The following is a 22550-nucleotide window of genomic DNA, read 5'->3' on the forward strand; positions in this document are numbered from 1 at the left end:
CATTGACTTGGACCGTGTGGTGAATTCCATGTACCCTCACCTTATTTTGTTTAAATCCATAGCCATGTACTGCCTGCATCCTAAGCAATGACCAAATGTTATTTTGAGCATTACTCGTTTTGTAGGCATGGGTTGGGGGGTTGGGGGGGGGGGGGAATGGGCCTTTGTTTTTAGTTATATTAGTAGTATTATAAGCCTATTCCTTGGAGAATAATGTTACTCAGTTTCTATGAAAGAAATTTTTATGTAGCTATAGAGTTAAATATAAAGATATTTGTTTTTATAATATTAAAAAGATAGAGCTACTTGTTTCTAGTAAGCAAACTTTTATAACATTTCCTTTTTTCCTGTTTTTTCTAGGTTTAACTATAGATCAACACATCATCTTGCATCTCATGGGTTCTATGAATTTTTAAACTGGTTTGATGAAAGAGCATGGTATCCACTAGGAAGAATAGTAGGTGGTACTGTAAGTATCTCTGCAGTTATTTATGTTAATCACAAAGTTTTATAGTTATTTCAGTAAATCATTAGTTACTAAGGTGATGGAGATCCTTGAAACCTTTGTATAGTTAACTAATACAATTTTCTGTAGCTGATTATCCAGTATTTTTTTATTTACTAAATCTCTTCTTGACACTCCCTCCCCACCCCTTCCCTGCACATGTTTGTGTTATCTCATACTAGCCACTATTTCTAACAAGGGGAGACTGGGAGGGGAGATTTCTTGTCATAGTACATCTTAAGTTCAGGTTATTTGCGGTTTTATTTTATTCTGTAACAACTTTGTTGAAATCATATTTTTTGGAAGGAAATCGAAATTTAGAAGAATCAGTTTCAATTTTTAGGTCCTAAAGCTGCCCTAAATTACTTCAGGTAATTGAGTATTGATCATAGCTCATGGGAAGCTGTTATATTCAGAATGTGACATAAGGGAAAATATGTATGGGATCTGGAATGTAGGAAGAATGTTAAAAAGAAAATGATAGGTAGACATCTATGGGGGACATATATTTAGCCTTACTTTTTGTTAGAAGTTTATCACTTTTGTTAGATTTCTTAACCCAAAGAAACTTTGACGTTGTTGATTATCTGCATTATATATTTGTCTTTTGTTATGTTAATTTCAATTTATTTCCTTCCCCACATTTTCTTGAGATTATTTTGATGTTTTTCTGACTTCTTGATACTTTACTCAATAACCTTTCTTTGTTTTCATCTCATTTCATTTCATTTCATTTATTATTTTAGAAAGAGAGCACACACAAATGGGGGAGAGGTGCAGAGGGAAAGAGAAAGAATCTTCTGCAGGCTCCACTCTGAGTGCAGAGCTGTACACAGGTCTTGATCCCACAACTCTGGGATCATGACCCAAGCTGAAACCAACAGTCCAATGCTCAACTGACCACCTAGGCACTCCTGATGTATTTATTTTAAAACTATAAATTTCCCAATAATCACTGTTTTAGCTACATTTATAATGTGTAAGGTTTGATACATAGTATTTTTATTTTCATTCAAGTTGAAATTTAATTTCCATTATAATTCCCACTGGTACACGGATTATTTAGAATTTGAGTTTTAAACATAAGAGGATTTCCTAGTTATCTTTTTTTACTTTATGCTTCTATTATGGTTAGAGAACAAACAGAAATTTCAGTCCTTTGAAATTTTTGAGACTTGATTTGTGGCCTGGCATATAGCCACATTTTATAAATGTTCCCTCTGTGTCAGAAGAATACGTTCTCCATGATAGTGAGATGTTTTTCTAATCTGGGGCATCTTCTTATCCTTTTTTTTTTTTAATTTTTTTTTCAACGTTTTTTATTTATTTTTGGGACAGAGAGATACAGAGCATGAACGGGGGAGGGGCAGAGAGAGAGGGAGACACAGAATCGGAAACAGGCTCCAGGCTCCAAGCCATCAGCCCAGAGCCCGACGCGGGGCTCGAACTCACAGACCGCAAGATCGTGACCTGGCTGAAGTCAGACGCTTAACCGACTGCGCCACCCAGGCGCCCCTCTTCTTATCCTTGATGTAAACAGAGATACAGAAACAAGGAGAGGAGTCATGATGGTCTCCAGGGCAGATAAGGAAGATATATCCTGTTACATACCTTAGTGCAGTATTTGATGAGTACAGTTTGTTTCCTGGCATGTGTATAACTTTTTATTTTGAATTCGTCGTCACTGGAGGGCTTGTTTTCTTCTCCAAGTGTCCTGGTATTTGGGACCATTTTTGTAATACTTTTTTCTCATTTGCTTTCACCCTAGCTAATAGGGGTTTTACTGGTTTTAGGACAGTTTTTAGAGGTTATTTCTCAGCTTGAGGCTTCTTACATCTGAAGTTGTTGTAAATGTGGAACTCACATTTACACATGTATTGAATGAGTTTCTCATTTTGTTTCTATTCAAAGCTTTGGAAGTAAGGCAAAAAAATTCCTTACTGCTTCCCTTGATGGGTGGGTATAATTTGTCCAGTCTAGTTCCATAAACAGACCCTGGGTTTGTGCTGGGAATTAGGTATTTTCTCTGATCCCTGTCTGGAGCCGCCCTGCTAGCCTCCAGTCTCAAAGATGTGTGTCCAGCCTGGAGTGTTTTTCTTTTCTCATTGGGGCTCCCTTGGCATCAGAACCTACTTTAAATTCCTTCTATGTTTTTGGCATCTAGAAGCTTCCCTTTCTTGTGAGCTTAAATATGTTTTTGTTGTTGTTGGGTGGGTGTTTTTGTTTGGTTGGTTTTTAAGGTCCTTTGCTCCTCTACTTGTATGTATTTTGGCTATATTTTGTGTATCAGCTTAGTCTGCCATATTATCTTGGATGTATTGACTACCTTAAGAGGTACTTTCAGATTCATTTTCATTTTGTTTTTTAATATGGCTGTCAAAATTGTGCGTTGGGACCTGGTATTCTATGTGAAAAAGCACAAAATTTTAGTTTTTAAGAATTGTGATGATTGCCACACTTTACCCCCTTCTTTAATCACATTCTCCTTCCGTGCACTGAATAGGTATTGTGCATCTATTTTATGCTAATTGTTGTTCTGGGTGCTGGGGAAACTTTTCCTGCTCTTCCAGAGTTTATATTCTTTTAAGGGTGTTGAGTTTAATTGATAATAAATAAAGTAACGAAAAGTATGTTAAATGGTGGTAAGTGCTAAGGAGAAGAAGCAAGGGAAGGAGTTAAAGACCATAGAGGGTTTGCACTTTTAATCAGTATAGCTAGGAAAAGAAACGTAACTTTTTTTTTTGTGGTTTCTGTGATAAAAGAAAGGAAAGAATCTTTCAGGTGTTAGATAAGGATGGAAATGTAAATACACATTTAATCACCTATGAATAGCTCAAAAATAATATCCTACTTATTTTTCTCTGAATTCTCCTAATGTTATCATGTTCCTCTTTTAGGGTAAGGTTTAATTGGCCTCTTGTAGTTTCTTGTTATTCTCTTCCAGCCTTAAATACTAAGTGGTGTAAAAATGCTCAACCTTTCAGGATCCCAAAATAATTATCTTTGAATTCACCAATTGACTAGTTGTATTTTTTGTTTTGTTTTGTTTCCCTATTTAGAGCTGTTTACATTCCAAATCTTGGCTTTGGAAGGCAGGAAGACACTTAAATAATATGGCACATAACTTTTCTTCTCTTTTTTTCTCACTCCCCTTACATACACAAAAGTGTGGGCAACGTTGGAGCCTGTTAAAACCCTAAACTTAAGAGTAAGTTAGGGGGCACCTGGGTGGCTCAGTCGATTGAGCGTCCGACTTCGGCTCAGGTCATGATCTCACAGTTTGTGGCTTCGAGCCCCGCATCAGGCTCTGTGCTGACCCCTTGCTCAGAGCCTGGAGCCTGCTTCAGATTCTGTGTCTCCTTTTCTCTCTACCCCTCCCCCGTTCACACTTTGTCTCGCTCTGTTTCTCAAAAGTAAATGTAAAAAAAAAAAAATTTTTTTTAAAGAGTAAGTTAGACGAAGACCCTGTTTTATAGTGAAAAAATAGTAGAATCTATAAGAAAGTTGCCGACAGTTTTCTATTTCTAAACATTTTCAGTTTTAATCAGTCTATCTGATCGTTTATTTAAATATGTATTGCTCCATTTATAAGCTTTTCCTTTGTATCCAATACAAAAGAACATTTAGTTTTGTAGTGTAGAAGTTCAGTGAAGAAGGCAAACTGTTTTGAGATCTTATTCTCAAACTTACTATAAACAATATGTAATAATAAAGAAAAGAACTTATGTTAGTCTTTTTAATTCCCTTATTTTATATGCAGTTAAATTTTCCATTTTTGTCTTCCTAGGTTTACCCAGGGTTGATGATAACAGCTGGCCTCATCCATTGGATTTTAAATACATTGAACATAACAGTTCATATAAGAGACGTATGTGTGTTCCTTGCACCGACTTTTAGCGGCCTTACATCTATATCTACTTTCCTGCTTACCAGAGAACTTTGGAACCAAGGAGCAGGACTTTTAGCTGCTTGTTTTATTGCTATTGTGCCAGGTTACATTTCTCGCTCAGTAGCTGGCTCCTTTGATAATGAAGGCATTGCTATTTTTGCACTTCAGTTCACATACTACTTATGGGTAAGTAACACTTAATGTTTTGCTACCATTTAATACTCATGAACTCTGTGGAAATGCTGTAGGTTGTATACATTTGTCCTTTATCAATTATAGTTCCATATAGGGATCTATTTCTATTCATAATCAACTTAATAATGCCATAACATTTTAAAATGTCAGGTACTGCTCATGTGTGCATTCTCCCTTCCTCTTCCCCTCCCACCCCTGTGTGCATATAAGATTTTTTACAAGAATCTTGTTATGCCTGTTTTAACAGATGATGATAATATCCTTTATATGTCATAGCTCCAAAAAAGAGGATGACAGAAAGCATCTATTGATTTTGTTTCTTTTTGGGTGGAGAGAGGGGTCAAAAATACTTAAGATAAGTTGAAATATGATTTAGTGACTTGGGATTTTGAATTCTGTTGCAAAACTAGCATTACTTTGCTTTTACCAAGTTATTTCTTACCAATTTATATACCCTATATTTCCCTTTCTTGTCTTATTGCATTAGCTAGTACTTCCAATACGATGTTCAAAAGGAGTGGTGAGAGGGGACATTGTTAACTTCTTCCTGATCTTAGTGGGAAAGCTTTGAACTTCTCAACATTAAGTGTGATGTTAGCTATAGATTTTTGGTAGATATTATCAAGTTGAGGAGGTTCCACTCTATTATTAATTTGCTGAGAGATTTTATCATGAATGGATAGATTTTTTCAAATGTTTTTTCTGTATTGATAAAAGTACATGATCTTTTTTCCTTGAGTTTTTTGATGTGATAAACATTAATTTTTTTAAGTTCATTTATTTTAAGAGAGCAAAAGAGAGAACGAGTGAAGTGGAGAGGGGCAGAGAGATGGGGACAGAGGATCTGAAGCATGAGCTAATAGCAGAGAGCCCGATGTGGGGCTTAAACTCATGAACCCGTGAGATTATGACCTGAGCTGAAATCAGACACCTAAAGATTGAGCCACCCAGGCACCCTTTAATTAATTTTCAAATGTTGAACCAGCTTTTCATAGCAGGGATAAATCTCACTTGATGATAGTATATAATTCTTACAGTACATTGCTGGATTTGATTTGCTAATACTTTGTTGAGGATTTTTACATCTGTGTTCATAATACATATGGCTCTGTAGTGTTCTTTTAATGTCTTTGCCTGGTTTTGATATTAGGATCATACTAGTCTCATGGAATGAGGAGGTATTCCCCTTCTATTTTCTGAAAGATTGTAGAGAATTGGTACAATTTCTTCCTTAAATGTTTGGTAGAATTCATCAGTGTACCCACCTTGGCCTTTTGCTTTCTGTTTTAGAAGGTCATTAATTATGGGTTCAATTTCTTTAAAGGATACAGATTTCTTTAGACTGTCTCCTTCTTGTGTGAGTTTTGGCAGATTTTTGTCTTTCAGGGAATTGGTCCGTTTAATTTAGGTTCTCAAAATTGTGGGCATAAGGTTGTTCATAGTATTCCTTTATTTTTTTTTTAATAAATGCCCATGGGAACTGTAGTGACATCACTTCATTCATTTCTAAAAGTAGTAAATTATGTGTTCTTTTTTTTTCTTAGTCTGGCTAGAGACTTACTGTTTTGGGGGTGTTTTTTAATGTTTTATTTGTTTTTTGAGAGAGAGAGCATACACGCACAAGTGGTGCAGGAGCAGGGGCAGAGAGATAGGGGAACAGACAATCTGAAGCAGGCTTCTTCTGGCCAGAAGTCCTGTAATTCTTATCTTTGTTCTACTTTGGGTAAGGTGTCTTTACTGTTTCTTCGTTCAGCATTTTTTCTTTACTTTTAATTTTCTCTAGTTTGATAAGATGTGCCTGGTACAGGGTAGTTGGATTCTTTTTGGCATTTATTCATTAGTGCTTGATCTGTGGTTTGGTGTCTGACATCGATTTGGAGAAATTTTCTGTCATTGTTTCAAATATTTATTCCTTTCTTTCTTTTTTCTGGTATTTCCACACATGTATATCACACATTTTGTTGTTGTTCCACAGCCCTTGGATTTTCTGTTCTGTTTTGTTCCCGTCTTTGTTCTCTTTTCTTTTCAGTTTTGGAGGTTGCTGTTGATACCCTCTAGTTCAGAGATTCTTTCCTCAGCTATGTTCAGTCCATTAATAAGCCCATCAAGGGCATTCTTCATTTTTGTTACAGTATTTTTTATCTCTAACATTGCTTTTTGGTTCTTTCCTAAGATTTGTCTCTCTACTTACATCACCCATCTATTCCTGCATGCTGTCTACTTTATGCATTAGTGCCCCTAGCATATTAATCAATTAATGTAATTAATGTAATTGTTTTACATTTCTGATCTCATAATTCCAATATGTTTGTCGTATGTGGTTCTGATGCTTGCTCTGTCTCTTCAACTTGTGTTTTTTGCCTTTTGGTATACTTTGCAATATTTTTCTCATAGCCAGACATGATCTGCTAGGTAAAAGGAATTATGGTAAATAAGCCTTTAGTAAAGTGGATGTAAGGTGTGTGGAGAGAGAAAACATTTTGTAGTTCTAGGATTAGCTGTCTTTTAGTAAGCTGGACTGTAAACTTGACCAGTGTCCCCCCCGCCCCCCACCTGCCTTCCGTAAGTAGATAGGGCTGGTTGGCTACTCCAGTTTGTCCTCTGTCATTTCCTCACTTACAGATCCAAGAGTTGTTGATTTTTTAGTCTGTTCAGCTTTTTACTTTTTGTTAGAATGGAATGATTCTGTACTTCTGAAACTAGAAACCAGAAGTATGTTGCCAAGTTCTATAAACTTAATGTTCTTTTTAACATGTAAAAGGATGTTACTTAGTACTGGCTTCAGCTTAAAGCTTGCATGTATTTAATTGTTTGTTTGTCTGTTAATTTACCTGTAGCCTATGCTCATACTCTTTCATGTTGAAAACTGCCAAAATTATTACATGTGAATATATTTTTTATACGTTGAGTATATTTTTAGGTAGCTAGGTGAGTGGAAGCATTATTTTTCTCTTGAATAAATTTCATCTTTTAAAATTACTGAGCTCTTGCATATTTTCACTTTGGCAAGGAATTCCAGAGAAGAACAGATCAGTCAGATGGTTACTTGATACTGAGTTTCAGAAGAAAACACCTGTGAAGATGAAGATGCTGACAAGCAGTAGGATGCTGCTAATGCTGCTGTATTCACCCAAAAATGTTTAAAAACAAACTTTTTTAGTTTATTTTGTGCAGCTGAGAAAAAAAATGTTTTGGAACATCTGTTTAAGTCCTTTCAAATGGCATGCAATTTTTTAAATTATAAAAGTATGTACGAACGTTGATAGATCTTGACAGTATACTGCCGAGTGGAAAAATAAGTTGAGGTAGGATATGTACAGTATAATATCCTTATTTAAATTTTAAACAGTACAAATTATACCATATGTTGTTTATACCTATTTATAATGAAAGTATAAAAATGTAGCATATATCCATCATATGCACCAACTTCATGCAGTAGGGGTGATTTTGAGGAAGGACTTTGAAGGAGTTTGCTGTGTGAGTAAAAAAATGTTAATAAAATCAACAAGCAAATAGGTATTCTCATTTAGAGTCTGGATGGGGTGGGGGCGCCTGGGTGACTCAGTCGGTTGCACTTTGGATTCTTGAACTAGGCCTTGGTTATGATACTGCAGTTCCTGGGTTCGGGCCCTGTGTCGGGCTCTGCAGTAATAGCACGGAGCCTGCTTGGGATTCTTTCTCCCTCTCTTTCTGCCCCCACCTTCCAAAGTGAATAAACAAACATTTTTTTTAAATGTATGCGCTTTTATGTTTGGCTCCCATTCACTTAGCATAATCATTCATGTTACTGACACGTATCAATACTTCATTTCTTTTAATGGATAAATAATTCATTATATGGATATACTGCAATTTTTTTTTTAACTATCATCAGTTGATGGGACATTGAGTTTTTCTCACATATTGATTATAATGAATAATGCTGCTAACTTTTGTGTACGAAGTTTTTTGGGGGATGTATGTTTTCATTTCTCTTTAGTATATATCTAAGAGTAAAATTGTTGGTTCACATGGTAACTCTGGTTGGCTTTTTGAGAAACCTCGAGACTGTTTCCCACAGTGGTTGCACCATTTTACATTCCTACCAACAACGTAGGAAAGTTTTAATGTCTCTAAATCTTTGCCAATACTTAATGTTTTCTGTGTGTGGGTGTGTGGGTGGGTGTGTGTGTGTGTGTGTGTGTGTGTGTGTGCGTGCGTGCGTTTTAAGATATCACCTATTGGCATGAAGTGGTATCTCATATGGTTTCTTTTTATTATAGTAAAATACACATAACATGAAATTTAACCATTTAGAGGTGCCTAGATGGCTCAGTCGGTTAAGTGTCTGACTCTTGATTTCAGCTCAGGTCATGATCTCACGGTTTGTGGGATTGAGCCCCACGTCAGGTTCTGTACTAACAGCACAGAGCCTGCTTGGGATTCTTTCTCTCCCTCTCTCTCTGCCCCTGCCCTGCTCATGCTCCCCGTCTCAAAATAAACATTAAAAAAATTTAACCATTGGGGCGCCTGGGTGGCTCGGTCGGTTAAGCGTCCGACTTCGGCTCAGGTCACGATCTCGCGGTCGGTGGGTTCGAGCCCCGCGTCGGGCTCTGTGCTGACAGCTCAGAGCCTGGAGCCTGTTTCAGATTCTGTGTCTCCCTCTCTCTGTGACCCTCCCCTGTTCATGCTCTGTCTCTCTCTGTCTCAAAAATAAATAAACGTTAAACAAAAATAAAATAAAATAAAAAAATTTAACCATTTATAAGTGTAGAATTCAGTAATGTTAAATACATTCACCATCACTGCTATCCATCTCCATAGCTTTTCACCTTGCAAAACCTGAAACTACATCCATTAAACAATAATTCCCCATTCTTCGCTCCCCCCATCCCCTGACAACCACCATTCTACTCAGTCTCTGTGATTTTTGATTACCTTGAGTATCTCATACAAGTGGAATGATACAATTTTGTCTTTTTGTCACTGGCTTATTTCACTTAGCATAATATAATGTCCTCAAGGTCCATACATGTTGTAGCACAAAACAGAATTTCCTTCTTTTTTAAGTCTGGATAACATTCCATTATGTTTATATACCACATGTTGTTTATCCATTCATCTGTTGATGGATACTTAGGTTGCTTTTGTATTTTACCTATTGTGAATAATGTTGCTATGAACATAGGTGTATGGGTATTTGTGAGATCCTGCTCTCAATTCTTTGGGGTATTTGCCCAGAAATGAAATTGCCAGGTCATGTGACAGTTCTGTTTTCAGTTTGTTGAAGAATTAACCATTCTGTTTTCTGTAGCCACTGTAGTACCAGTTTACATTCCCATCAACAGTACACAGGATTCCAATTTTGCCACATCCTTGCCAAAACCTGTGGTATCTCATTGTAGTTTTTATTTGCATTTCCCTGGTATCTAATGATGTTGAGCATCTTTGCTTGTGGTTAAAAGGCCATTGGTAGTGGCACATGGGTGGCGTAGTCATTTAAGTATCTGACTTCAGCTCAGGTCATGATCTCATGGTTCCTGAGTTTGAGCCCCACATTGGGCTCTGAGCTCTGTCCTGGCGATGCAGAGCCTGCTTGGGTTTCTTGCTCTCTCTTCACTCTCTGCCCCTCCCCCATTCGTTCTTTCTCCCTCTCTCTCAAAATAATAAGTAAACTTTACATAAAAAGGCCATAGGTTTTTCAAAAATTGCACCATTTGTATATGTGGAGAAATGTTTATTCATATCCTTTGCCTGTTTTTTGAATCAGGTTTTGTTGTTGTTGATCAGTTTTAGAAGTTCTCTATATATTCTTGATATCAATCCTTTCTAAAATGCATGACTTTTGAATATTTTCTCCCATTCTGTGGGTTGCCTTTTTTACTCTGTTGACATTGTCTTTTGATGCACAAGTTTTAATTTTCCTTGAAGTTCAATTTGTTTATCTTTTCTTTTGTTGCTGTGCCTTTGGTGTCCTATCTGAGAAATGACTGCCAAATTTAATGTCATGAAGCTTTTGCCGTGTGTTTTCTTCTAAGAGTTTTTGGTCTTAGATTTATCTCCGAGTGAATTTTGTATATGGTGTTAGGTAAGGGTTCAACATCATTATTTTTGCACAGATGTCCACCTTTCTCAGCACCATTTGTTGAAGATTATCCTTTCCCCCATTTAATGATCTTGGGACTCTTGTTGAGTATCATTTGACCATATATGCAGAGATTTATTTCTGGGTTCTTTATTCTGCTCTGCTTGTCTGTCTGTAGGTCTTTATAAAGCCAGCACCAGACTATTTTGATTACTGTAGCTTTTTAGTAAGTTTTAAAATCAGGAAGTGTATTTTGTCTGGCTTTGTTCTTTTTCAAGATACTTTGGTTATTAGAGTTGTTTTGAGATGCTATATGAATTTTAGAATGGGGTTTTTACTTTTGCAAAAAAACATCATTGGGATTTTGAATCAGAATACATTAACCTTCATAGATTACTTTGAATACTATCATCTTATTATTGTCTTCCAGTTCATGAAAGAGCATGGTACATTTCCATTTATTTATGCCTTTATTATAATGATGTTTTAGAGTTGTATAAGTCTTTTACCTCATTAGTTAATTCATATGTATTATTTTATTCATTTTGATACTATTGAAATTGGAATTTTTTTTCAGTAATTTCCTTTTCAGATTGTTCATTGTCAATATATAGAAATACAGCTGATGTTTATGTATTGGTTTTGTGTATCCCACTATTTAGCTGAATTCATTTATTAGATCTAACAGTGTGTGTGTGTGTGTGTGTGTGTGTGTGTGTGTGTGTGTGTGTGTAATCTGGAATTTTCTGCATAGAAGATCATACAATTTGCAAACAATCATTTTACTTATTTCTAATTTGGATACCTTTTCTTTTTCTTGCCTAATAGCTCTGGTTAGAACTTCAAGTACAAATGACCCTTGAACAACACCAATCCACTTATATGGGGTTTTTTTGGATAAATACAGTTCAGTATATAAATGTGTTTTTCTTTTCTTATGATTTTTTAAATATTTTCCATGGGGCACCTGGGTGGCTCAATTGGTTAAGTGACTGACTCTTGATTTTGGGTCAGGTCATGATCTCATGGTTGTAGGATCAAGGCCCACATCAGGCTCTGCTCTGAGCATGGAACCTGCTTGGGATTCTCTCTCTTCCTCTCTCTATGCCCGCTTACACTCTCTCTCTCCTAAAATAAATAAACATTAAAGTAAAATATTTTGCTTACTTTATTGTAAGAGTACATTATAAAATACATGCAACATACAAAATATGTGTCGATTAACTGATTATGTTAGGGGTAAGGCTTCCAGTCAACAGTAGGCTATTAGTAAAGTTTGGAGGAGTTAAAAGGTATATGCAGATTTGCGATTGTGTGAATGTCAGTGCCCCTAATCCCTGCGTTGTTCAGTGGTCAACTGTAGTATGTTGCAAAGAAGTTGTGAAAGTGGGGGGGGGGGGGGGGGGGTGTGAAAGTGGGCCTTGTCTTGTTCCTGATCTTACAGGAAAAGCTTCAGTCTTTCACTATTTAGTATGTTTGCTGTGGGTTTTTCATATATGACCTTTATTACATATGGTATATTAACATACACTGTTATTAAATATGTAATATATGTTATATATTAGTACATGATACTTTGTATATTCATATTTTAAAATATTTTTTATACATATTTCTCAGTTGGACTGAGATATTCCTCTAGAGGACTCCTTAGGAGAGTCTCATAAGAACAGTATTCATTCCTCAAGTCCTTGCAGGTTTAAACCTGTTTTTCGATAGCTTGAGAGTTGAGCTGGATATAAAATTCTAGGTCATACATTCTTTGCTTGAATTTATTAAAATCGTACCACCTGCATTTTATTTTGCTTCCTACTGTCAAGAACCTAATTTCATTGTTTCATAAGAAAAGTGGTCTTTTTTTTTCCTGAAGTAATTTTTTTTTCAATATCATTAAAATAATAAATTTTCTAGATGTGTCCCAGAATTGACCTTTCTGGTAACGGTGCTCTCTTTCAACATGTAGATTGATAACTATTTCTGAGAGGTTGTCTTTGAAATCTTAAATATCAGTTTATTTCACTGTTTTTCTTGGATTTTCTGTCTTCTATATTTCTTTATGACCCTTTTTCTTTCTCTTGGCTGAATACTGCTGGTATTCAATCTCTCTGGGAATTCATACTTGCTAAATTTGGTTTTTAGTATTCTGTTGAGGGTTTTTGCATCAGTGTTCATGGGTGATAATTGGTCAGTAGGTTTTCTTGTGGTGTTTCTGTCTGGCTTTGGTATCAGGGTATAATGTTGGTTTGATGGAATGAATTGGGAACGCTTCATCCTCTTCAATGTTTTAGAAAATTTTGAGAAGTATCAATATTAGTTCTTTTAAAGTTTTGTAAAATTTACCAATGAAGCCATCAGGTCCTGGGCTTTTCTTTGTTGAGAATTTTATTTTCTTATTAAAAAAAATTTATTTTTGGGGCAGAGAGAGAGGGAGACCCAGAATCCGAAGCAGGCTCCAGGCTCTGAGCTGTCAGCACAGAGCCCGGCATGGGGCTCAAACTCACAGACTGCAAGATCATGACCTGAGCTGAAGTTGGACGCTCAACTGACTGAGCCACCCAAGTGCCCCTTTGTTGAGAGATTTTTGATTACTGGTCCAATCTCTTTATTAGTTATAAGTCTATTCAGATTTTCTGTTTCTATGTGATTTAGTGTTAGTAGATTTTATATGTATAGGAATTTGTCCTGTTTCATCTCAGTTATCCAGTTTGTTAGAGTACAGTTATTCATAGCACTTTCTTATGATCTTTTTAATTTCTACAGAATTAGTAGTAATGTTTACATTTTCATTTCTGATGTGGTGATTTGACTTTCTTTTTTTTTTCTTAGTGTACCTAGCTAAAGATTTGTCAATTCTGTTGATGTTTTCAAAGGACTCCTTTTTGGTTTCATTGATTTTATTATTTTTTTTATTCTTTATTTTGCTTACTTCTAATTTTTATTATGTTCTTTCTTTAGTAGTTTTGGGTTTAGTTTGTTCTTTGTCTAGTTCCTTAAGTTTTACAGTTAGGTTGTTAATTTGAAATCTGGTTTTTTTGTTTGTTTTGTTTTTTAATGATGTGTTTATAGGTATTTTTTCTCTTAGCACTACTTTGCAACCTCCCATGAGTTTTGGTGTGTTGTGTTTTCAGTTTCTTTCCTCTGTAAGTATTTTTAAATTTCCCTGTTATTTCTTCTTTCATCCATTGGTTGTTAAGGGCATTTTGTTTAATTTCCACAAAATTGTGAATTTTCTCATTTCACTTCTGTTATTGGTTTCTAATTTTACCCAGTTGTGGTCAGAGAATATGTATTCTGCTGTATCTATCTCTGTAGAATTAATCTGTTGCCTAAGATATGGTCTATCCTAGAATATGTCCCATGTGTACTTGAGTGGAATGTGTGTCCTTTTTCTTATTGGGTCTATTTGGTGTATTATGTGAAGTCCTCGGTTTCTTCTTTCTGGTTCTACCAGTTATCTAGTGGTGTATTGAAATCCCCAACTATTATAGAACTGTTTCTCACTTAATTTCTGTCAGTTTTTGCTTCATATATTTTGATGGTCTGTCATGAAGTGTCTAAATGTTGTAATTGTTATACTTACAGCATTGCAAGTTTTGTTAATATGTATTGTCCTTTTTGTCTTGAAACCTTTTTTGATTTAAAGTTTGTTGTGTCTGACATTAGTATAGTCACCCATTCTCTGTATAGTAACAGTTCATTACTGTTTGCATGGAGTATCTTTTTCCATCCTTTTAAGTTTCAGTATATTTGTGTCTTTAGATCTAAAGTGAGTGTCTGGGAGGCAGAATATAGTTGTACCATGTGTTGTTATCTATTCCACCAGTCTTTGTCTTGATTGGAGAGTGTAATTTAATCTAAAGTAATTATTGATAAGAAGGACCTTATTTCTGTCATTTTGCTACTTATTTTCATATGCCTAGTAGTTTTTCTGTCTCTCATTTCCTTTATTATTGTCTTTTGTCTTTAGTTTTTTTGTAGTGAAATGTTTAAATGCATTTCTCATTTCCTTTTGTGTATATGTTCTTGCTGTTTTCTTTGTGGTTATCGTGGGGGTTACATTTAGCAATCTAATACTATACTACTCTTATTTCAGTTTATACTAGCTCATCTTTAATAATATATAAAAATCTTCTCACAACTCTGTTCCTACCCCCTTTTGATTGGCAATGTCACAAAATTAGATTTTTATACATTGTGTGTGCAAAAACATAAACTAATAATTCTTTGTATTAGTTTCTTAAAGTATGTAGAAGACTAAATTTGGAGTTATAAATCAAAGTTAAAATAATACTAGCTCTTGGGGTGCCTAAGTGGCCCAGTCAGTTAAGTGGCCAACTCTTGATTTTGGCTTGGGTCATGATCTCATGGTTCATGAGTTTGAGCCCTGTGTCAGTCTCTGAGCCCTGCTTCAGACGTTCTCTCTCCCTCTCTGTCTGCCCCTTCCCTGTTTGCTCTTTCTCAAAATAAATAAGCATTAAAAAAAAAAATACTTGTATACACTAATAATTTTTGTTAGGCCATTTAGGGTCCTTTGTATTTCCATATGAATTTTATTTCCGAGTTCTCCATTACAACATTCTTTTTTTAAGCGGCTTAATTTTTTTTTTAATTAATTCAACAGATGCTTTTATAGAACACAGTGTGGAACTGGTGCTTTTATATATGTTGATTATTTAGAGTTAAATGAAGTTGGTGACCTGGTAGGGGAAATTGTGAGTTATCATATTGCTTTTTTTTTTTTTTTTAATTTTACTTTTTTATTTTTTTAAATTTACATCCAAATTAGTTAGCATATAGTGCAACAGTGATTTCAGGAGTAGATTCCTTAGTGCCTCTTACCCATTTAGCCCATCCCCCCTCCCAAAACCTCTCCAGTAACCCTCAGTTTGTTCTCCACATTTATGAGTCTCTTCTGTTTTGTCCCCCTCTGTTTTTATATTATTTTTGTTTCCCTTCCTTTATGTTCATCTGTTTTGTCTCTTCAAGTCCTCATGTGAGTGAAGTCATATGATTTTTGTCTTTCTCTGACTAATTTCACTTAGCATAATACCTTCCAGTTCCATCCACATAGATGCAAATGGCAAGATTTCATTCTTTTTGATTGCCGAGTAATACTCCATTGTGTACGTATGTATATATGTGTATGTGTGTGTGTGTGTGTGTGTGTGTGTGTATATGTATGTATATATATATATATATATATATACACACACATATACCACATCTTCTTTGTGCATTCATCCATCGATGGACATTGGGCTCTTTCCATACTTTGGCTATTGTTGATAGTGCTGCTATAAACATTGGGGTGCGGGTGCCCCTCTGAAACAGCACACCTGTATCCCTTGGGTAAATACCTAGTAGTGCAGCTGCTGGGTCGTAGGATAGTTCTACTTTTAATTTTTTGAGGAACCTCCATACTGTTTTCCAGAGTGGCTGCACCAGCTTGCATTGCCACCAACAATGCAAAAGAGATCCTCTTTCTCCGCATCCTCGCCAACATCTGTTGTTGCCTGAGTTGTTAATGTTAGCCATTCTGACAGGTGTGAGGTGGTATCTCATTGTGATTTTGAACTGTATTTCCCTGATGATGAGTGATGTTGAGCATTTTGAGTTATCATATTGCTTTTAAGAATGATGGAGTGACAAAATGATGAAAAGCATCCTAAGGACTAAAAGATTATGTAGTGAGTTTTTTTGTTCTATTTTTTAAACTAACATACTTAAAATAAATTGGGTTTAAAGTGGAAACAGCTTCAGTATTTGAAATGAGTTGGTTTGGAGTTCTGGCATAGAAAGCTGTTTTCTGACTTGTGGCAAGATATTTGACACTTTAATCTCATTCATTTTCCTTATAAATGAAATAAAAATGTTTTGGCTACAGAGTTGCAATAGATAATTACGTTTATTTAATATCTGATCATTACCAATTGAAAATAAAGTACTAACAGCTCTGACTACTCTGAAAAGTTGTTTGTAGCCAAATGACATTATGAAGATAAAAACATTTTATATGTAATCGCTAAAATGTAAATGTAAGTTGTCTACTGATTCCTCATCTGGTGTGTTTACTTTTAAACCAACTGCTGAACCTTTTTTTTTACAAGTTACATCTTTAAAATTTTTAAGATACAGTACTCTGTTTTCAAAGCACTGATGACAGACATTTAAGAAAAAAAATTTTTTAATGTTTATTTTTGAGAGAGAGAGAGAGAGCGTGAGTGCAAGTGGGGGAAGGACAGAGAGAGAGGGAGACACAGAATCTGAAGCAGACTCCAGGCTCCAAGCTGTCAGCACAGAGACCGATGCGGGGCTCGAACTCACAAACCTCGAGATCATGACCTGAGCAGAAGTCTGACACTTAACCGACTGAGCCACCCAGGCACCCCCACAGACAATTTTTTTTTTTTTTTTAATTTTTTTTTTTTTAACGTTTATTTATTTTTGAGACAGAGAGAGACAGAGCATGAACGGGGGAGGGTCATAGAGAGGGAGACACAGAATCTGAAACAGGCTCCGGGCTCTGTGCTGACAGCTGACAGCACAGAGCCCGACGCGGGGCTCGAACTCACGGACCGCGAGATCATGACCTGAGCTGAAGTCGGCCACTCAACCCACCGAGCCACCCAGGCGCCCCGACAATTTTTAATATGCTTTTAGATTCGTGTTCTATAGATTCTAACCTTTTTTTTCTCTCTCTCTTGAGAAAGAGAGAACACACACACACACACACACACACACACACACACGTGAGCAGAGGAGAGGCAGAGAGAGAGAGAGAGAGAGAGAGAGAGAGGAGAGCAAATCCCAAACAGGCTCTGCACTGTCAGTGCAAAGCCCTAGCCAATGCAGGGCTCCAACTCAGGAACCAGACTGTAAGATCATGACCTTAGCCCTTATCAAGAGTCAGGCCCTTAACCAACTGAGCCCCTCAGGCACCCTTAACCTTGTTTGTTTGTTTAGTTTATTTTTTTAAATCAAGATCAAGTTGTGAAGAATACCGTCTTTGAAGCCAAACCACCATGGTCTGGATATTTCTTTTCTGAATATTAGCTATTGTCACTGAGAGTTGGGTTTTTTTGTTTGTTTTTTCTTTTTCTTTTTCTATGTTCATTGAAAGTTGTTGAAACTACCCGCATGTCTGTTACATCAGCTATAAAATAGAAGTAATAATCGTTCTTACATTACATAGTTTAAGTAAGTTAATGCATGTAAATGTATAGAACATTATAGGAACACAGAAATTGATGAGTACATGCTTATTTTTACTTCTGTTGTTACTATTCACCAACAACAAGGCTGATACAGATAAAATAGTACAAGGAACAGTGCATACATATATATCATTGCCTCCTATAGAATTTTTTTTTAAAGGTTTTTCCCCTGTGCCTTTGTAATCATTCCTCTCCTTAACCCAAATTCCTTGAAACCACAGGTCTGATTTCTGTCTACATATCTTTGGGAGTTTGGTTTCCATAAGGTTTCTTGTAGAAACAGTACAGTAAAGGGTGGCCCTTTATGTCTTGCTTAGCTTGACTTAGCATAAGTCATCCATTGTTGCATGATTTTGTAGTTTGCTGTTTTTTATTGCTGAGTAGTATGTATGGCTGTACGATATGAGTGTACCGTAGCTTATTTTGTTTTCCAATTTTGGGTGATAATAAAGTGGCTATAAATAGTTGCATACAGTGTTGCACATGGGCATATATTTGTATTCCTCTTGAATAAGTGCCTAGGTGTGGGGTTGCTGGTTTATAAGTACAAGTTTAATTGTATAAACAGCTCCCAAAAAGTTTTCCGGAGTGGCTTTGTTATTTTTCATTCCCTCCATCACAATATGAGGCATTGCTTTTACTTTTTTACCAGCACATGGTATGTTCAGATTTTTAAATTTTAGCCATTCTAGTAAGTATGTTGTGGTGTCTCGTGGTTTTAATTTGCTTTACTCCAATGACTAATAATTGAGCATCTTTTCATGTGCTTATTTCCCATTCTGATTCTTCTTTGGTGAAATGTCTCTTCAAACCTTTTGCCTATGTTTTGGTTGGGTTGTTTTCTTATTGAGTTGTAAGAGCTCTTTATATATTTTGGAAATACATTCTCTATCAGATATATGTTTTGCAAACATTTGCTCTCAGTCAGTAGCTTGTCTTTTTTGTATTTTTAACAATGTCTTTCTGAGAGCATAAATTAAATTTTTTTACCTTGCCTGATTGTACTGGTTAGAACCAGTATAGTAGAAGCAGCGTGTTCAATAGAAGCAGTGAGACTGCACATCCTTTCTTTCCTGATTTTAAGAGGAAAGCATTCAGGCTTTCACCATTAAGTATAATGTTAGTTGTTTTTTTACAGATGTCCTTGATCATAGCTTGGGGAAGTTTTTATATATTTTCAGTTTGAGAATTTTTACCATAAATGGGTATTAGATTTTGTCGGTAGCTTTTTTGTGTCTATTGAGGATTTGTATGATTTTGTACTTAATTACATTAATTCAGGGTTTCTCTCCTTCAACACTATTGACATTTGGGGCCAGGCAGTTATTTCTTGTCTTGTGTGTTGTAGAATGTTTAGCAGCATCCCTTCCCTCTACACGCTAGATGCCAGGAGTATTCAGTCCCTATTCCCCAGTTGGGAACCACTGCATTAATTTTTTTTTCCAATGTTAAAACAACTTTGAATTCATGGAAGAAATTGGACTTGTTTATGGCGTATAATCTTTTTTTATATTGTTGGTTTTGTGTTGATTTTATTTTGTTAAGAATTTTTTCTCTGTTTCCATGAGGGATATTAATATGTTTTCTTTTCTTGTGATATCTTTGTCTGGCTTTGATATCAAGGTTATTCTGAGCTTCTAAAATAAGTTAGGGGAGTGTTTCCCTGTCTATTCTCTGAAAGAATTTTTATAGGATTGGTATTGTGCCTTCCTTAACTGTTGATACTTTTCACCAGTGAAGCCATCTGAACCTGGGAAGATTGTTCAATTACTAATTCAATCTTTATTGACACAGTTCTGTTCTGATTTTGTTTCTTTAAAAGATCTCTTTTTTTGAAAATTTTCATATCACATAAATGGTCTGATTTCCTGGCACAAATACTACATCATATTCTTTTATAATTCTTGAATTTCTGTACAGTCTGCAGTGGTATTACCTCTCTTATTCTTAGTAATGGTCATTTGTATCTTCTCTCTTTTCTTATCAGTCTAGTTAAATTTTATCCAACTTTTGGTTTCATTTATTTTTCTCTGTATTTGTTTTCTATTTCACTGAATTCTTGACTTTTATTATTCTACTTTGTATTTGGTTTGCTCCTTTCTAGCTAGTTGAGGTTAATGCTTAAGTTATTCTAGCTGTTTCTATTTTTCTAATATGAAATTTAAATTATACTTTAATCATTGCTTTAACTATACTCTGTATATTTCAATATGTTGTATTCTTGTTGTCATGTAGTTAAAATTTTTTTCTAATTCTCAATTTCTCCTTTGACCTTTAGACTCTTTAGAGGCATGTTGTTTAATTTCCTAATATTGGGGAATTTTCCAGGCATTTTTTCTCTTGATTTATATTTCCATTGTTGAAGAATTCTAATTCAGGAGTTTTAATATTAACATGTGAAAGACTGACTTAAAAAACCACCCATTCATATCTACCATCTGTTGGCCTTCCTCCTCCTCACTGATGGGTAGTACCTCAAGGTAGGAAACTAGGAGTTCTCAACTTCTTTTTCTGCACTACTCTAATTCTAGTTCACCAAAAATGTTGATTTGGCCCTTGAACATAGCCTCTCCTTTATGTCTACATTCCTACCACTGTAAATTTGGATCTCAATACTCAGTCATATATTAGCCTCCTGACTTGCATTTCTGTTACCAATGACATTCAGGATCTATAAGGACCTTTTGCCACTCAGTGTCTGTACTCATCACATGGTCTCTGTCATACTGGGCTTTGGCTGTAGTTCTTGCTTTTGCGTCTTACCTCTCCAGTTGGGGCACGACTGACTTACAGTTTTACAATGTGTCCAACATAGCTTAGCAGACTTTTCTGTATATTATTAATACAGTGGAATATGTTTGATTCATAGTATATATCATTTTCTCATTCTCTTTCAACCTATACAATTGGTTTTAGAGTTTGAGGAAATTTCAGGGTATGGACTATATTTAGTAGTTGTAAATATATTTTGGTTTTTTGGTAGTAGATTATACAGGACTGGGCCCCATCAATCCCAGTAGATTAAATAAGGGGATTTTTATATAGAGAATTATTAACTGCTATAGAAGAGTAACTAATATAGAAGGAAACTGTATATGATTTGCTAGGGCTGAGGGAAAGTACCCAAGGAAGGACAAACTTGGAAAGGATTCAGATTTCATTCGAAGAGGGTCTGGTTCAGCCTACCAGCCTCAGAGAAGTTTCATGGTTAGGCCAAGCTAGAGCTGGCTTGGAGCTGCCTGACAAGCAATTGACCACCCTCTGGAGTATAGGAATTCAGGAATGGGGAGCTAGTGACTTGTAGTATGGTGTGCGGTGGCAGGAAGCTTCTAGAATGTGTATGAGGCTTTTGGTTACCATATCAAGAGGACTGCAGGAAAGTTATTTCTAGACTAATGTTGCAAAGTCACAGAAGGACTGTGTTCTGGGCCCATGGCTGGGGTCAGCACCACCAGATGTTCTCTCAGCCACCCCACCAACTCCAGCCTGCACCTGAAATCATTGGAGAGCCTCTTGTGCAACGTTCCCTCAGCACCCTCTGCTGAGAAAACTTAACATCATACTCACTTCACAGGAGAAATAGTTAGAAGATACTCTGTTGTTAGAACATATATTGAAGGGTGCATTTGGAGCTAAGAGGCAATAAAATGATAACTGACACACAAATGTAAAAGACTGAATGGTCGTTTGCAGGTTTAACCTCAACATTCGTCATCTCTACCTCCAGTTTACTGGATGACCTGTCCTTTTAATTTTCAGTCTCTATGTAGAATCTTTTTTTTTTTTTTTCCTTGTTTATTGATCTACCTACCATAGTTTTCTGTGCTCCATTCCTTGGGATTCCTTTTTGTTTCTGGCTCATCTCCTCCTCTAACAACACTATTTCTTCTAGTCTCCCCACTTAGAAGTAGGCTTTCTGAATATTCTTTTCTTTCCCATTTCCCTGGTAACTGCTTTCCTTTCTAAAAATCATCTTTGGTCTCTCTAATTTGTCTTTTGGTCTCTATGTGATTTTCTCATTAGCACTTGGTTCCAACTCACTTCTCCAATCTCTCTGGAGATCGGATATTACAGGAATCATTTCTAATCTGCCCTGGGAATTTTTTTATTTTTAAAATTGTCAAAATTTTAATATGCTGCCTTCCTTATTCACATTTTAGCATAGGTCAAGCTGGTTTTGGCAGTGGTGGGGGGGGTGTTTTGTCACACACATACACTATGATGTTGAATTCAAAGCAGTCTTTCTCTATGTAACAGAAGTTAGTCTGATAATATCTTTAAGTGCTGTAAACCAGGAACGTTTCCTTCTTCTTTCCCTCCTTTCATTGTGTGTGTGTGTGTGCTTTATAATTCCCCCAAAGATTACATGTCACCTATAGTTTGTTTTAATATATTAGTAGAGGCTCATTTTAAAAGTAAATTCCTTGAAATTAGGTATGTAGAATATAGTATTAACTATTTGAACTTCCTATCAGAACATGGAGATAACTCTTTTAATCAGAATTGCTTGTAATGGGACTTAGGCTTATCATGTCTTTAGAATATTCGATTTGTTTTTTAAAGATGACTCTTTACCCTTGGCATAAATAACTATTTAGAACTTGTGTTTTTGAAACTTAAAATTCAGTTTTCTGGGGCACCTGGGCGTGCAATCAGTTAAATGTCCAACTCTTAATCTCA

At 35.8% G+C, this 22550-nt stretch overlaps 1 protein-coding gene across 2 annotated transcripts in view; it reads left to right on the plus strand.

Annotated features, from left to right (window-relative positions):
- The window catches only part of STT3B (STT3 oligosaccharyltransferase complex catalytic subunit B), a 106579-nt gene that overhangs the window by 47041 nt on the left and 36988 nt on the right, over positions 1-22550 (plus strand). For both annotated transcript variants that reach the window (XM_060638449.3, XM_078432425.2), the window contains exons 2-3: positions 361-469; positions 4293-4580. In XM_060638449.3, the coding sequence (XP_060494432.1) occupies positions 361-469; positions 4293-4580 (397 nt within the window). The remainder of the gene's footprint in view (positions 1-360; positions 470-4292; positions 4581-22550) is intronic.

The sequence above is a fragment of the Panthera onca genome, chromosome C2 (assembly GCF_046562875.1).
Source record: "Panthera onca isolate mPanOnc1 chromosome C2, mPanOnc1 haplotype 2, whole genome shotgun sequence".
NCBI lineage: Eukaryota > Metazoa > Chordata > Mammalia > Carnivora > Felidae > Panthera > Panthera onca.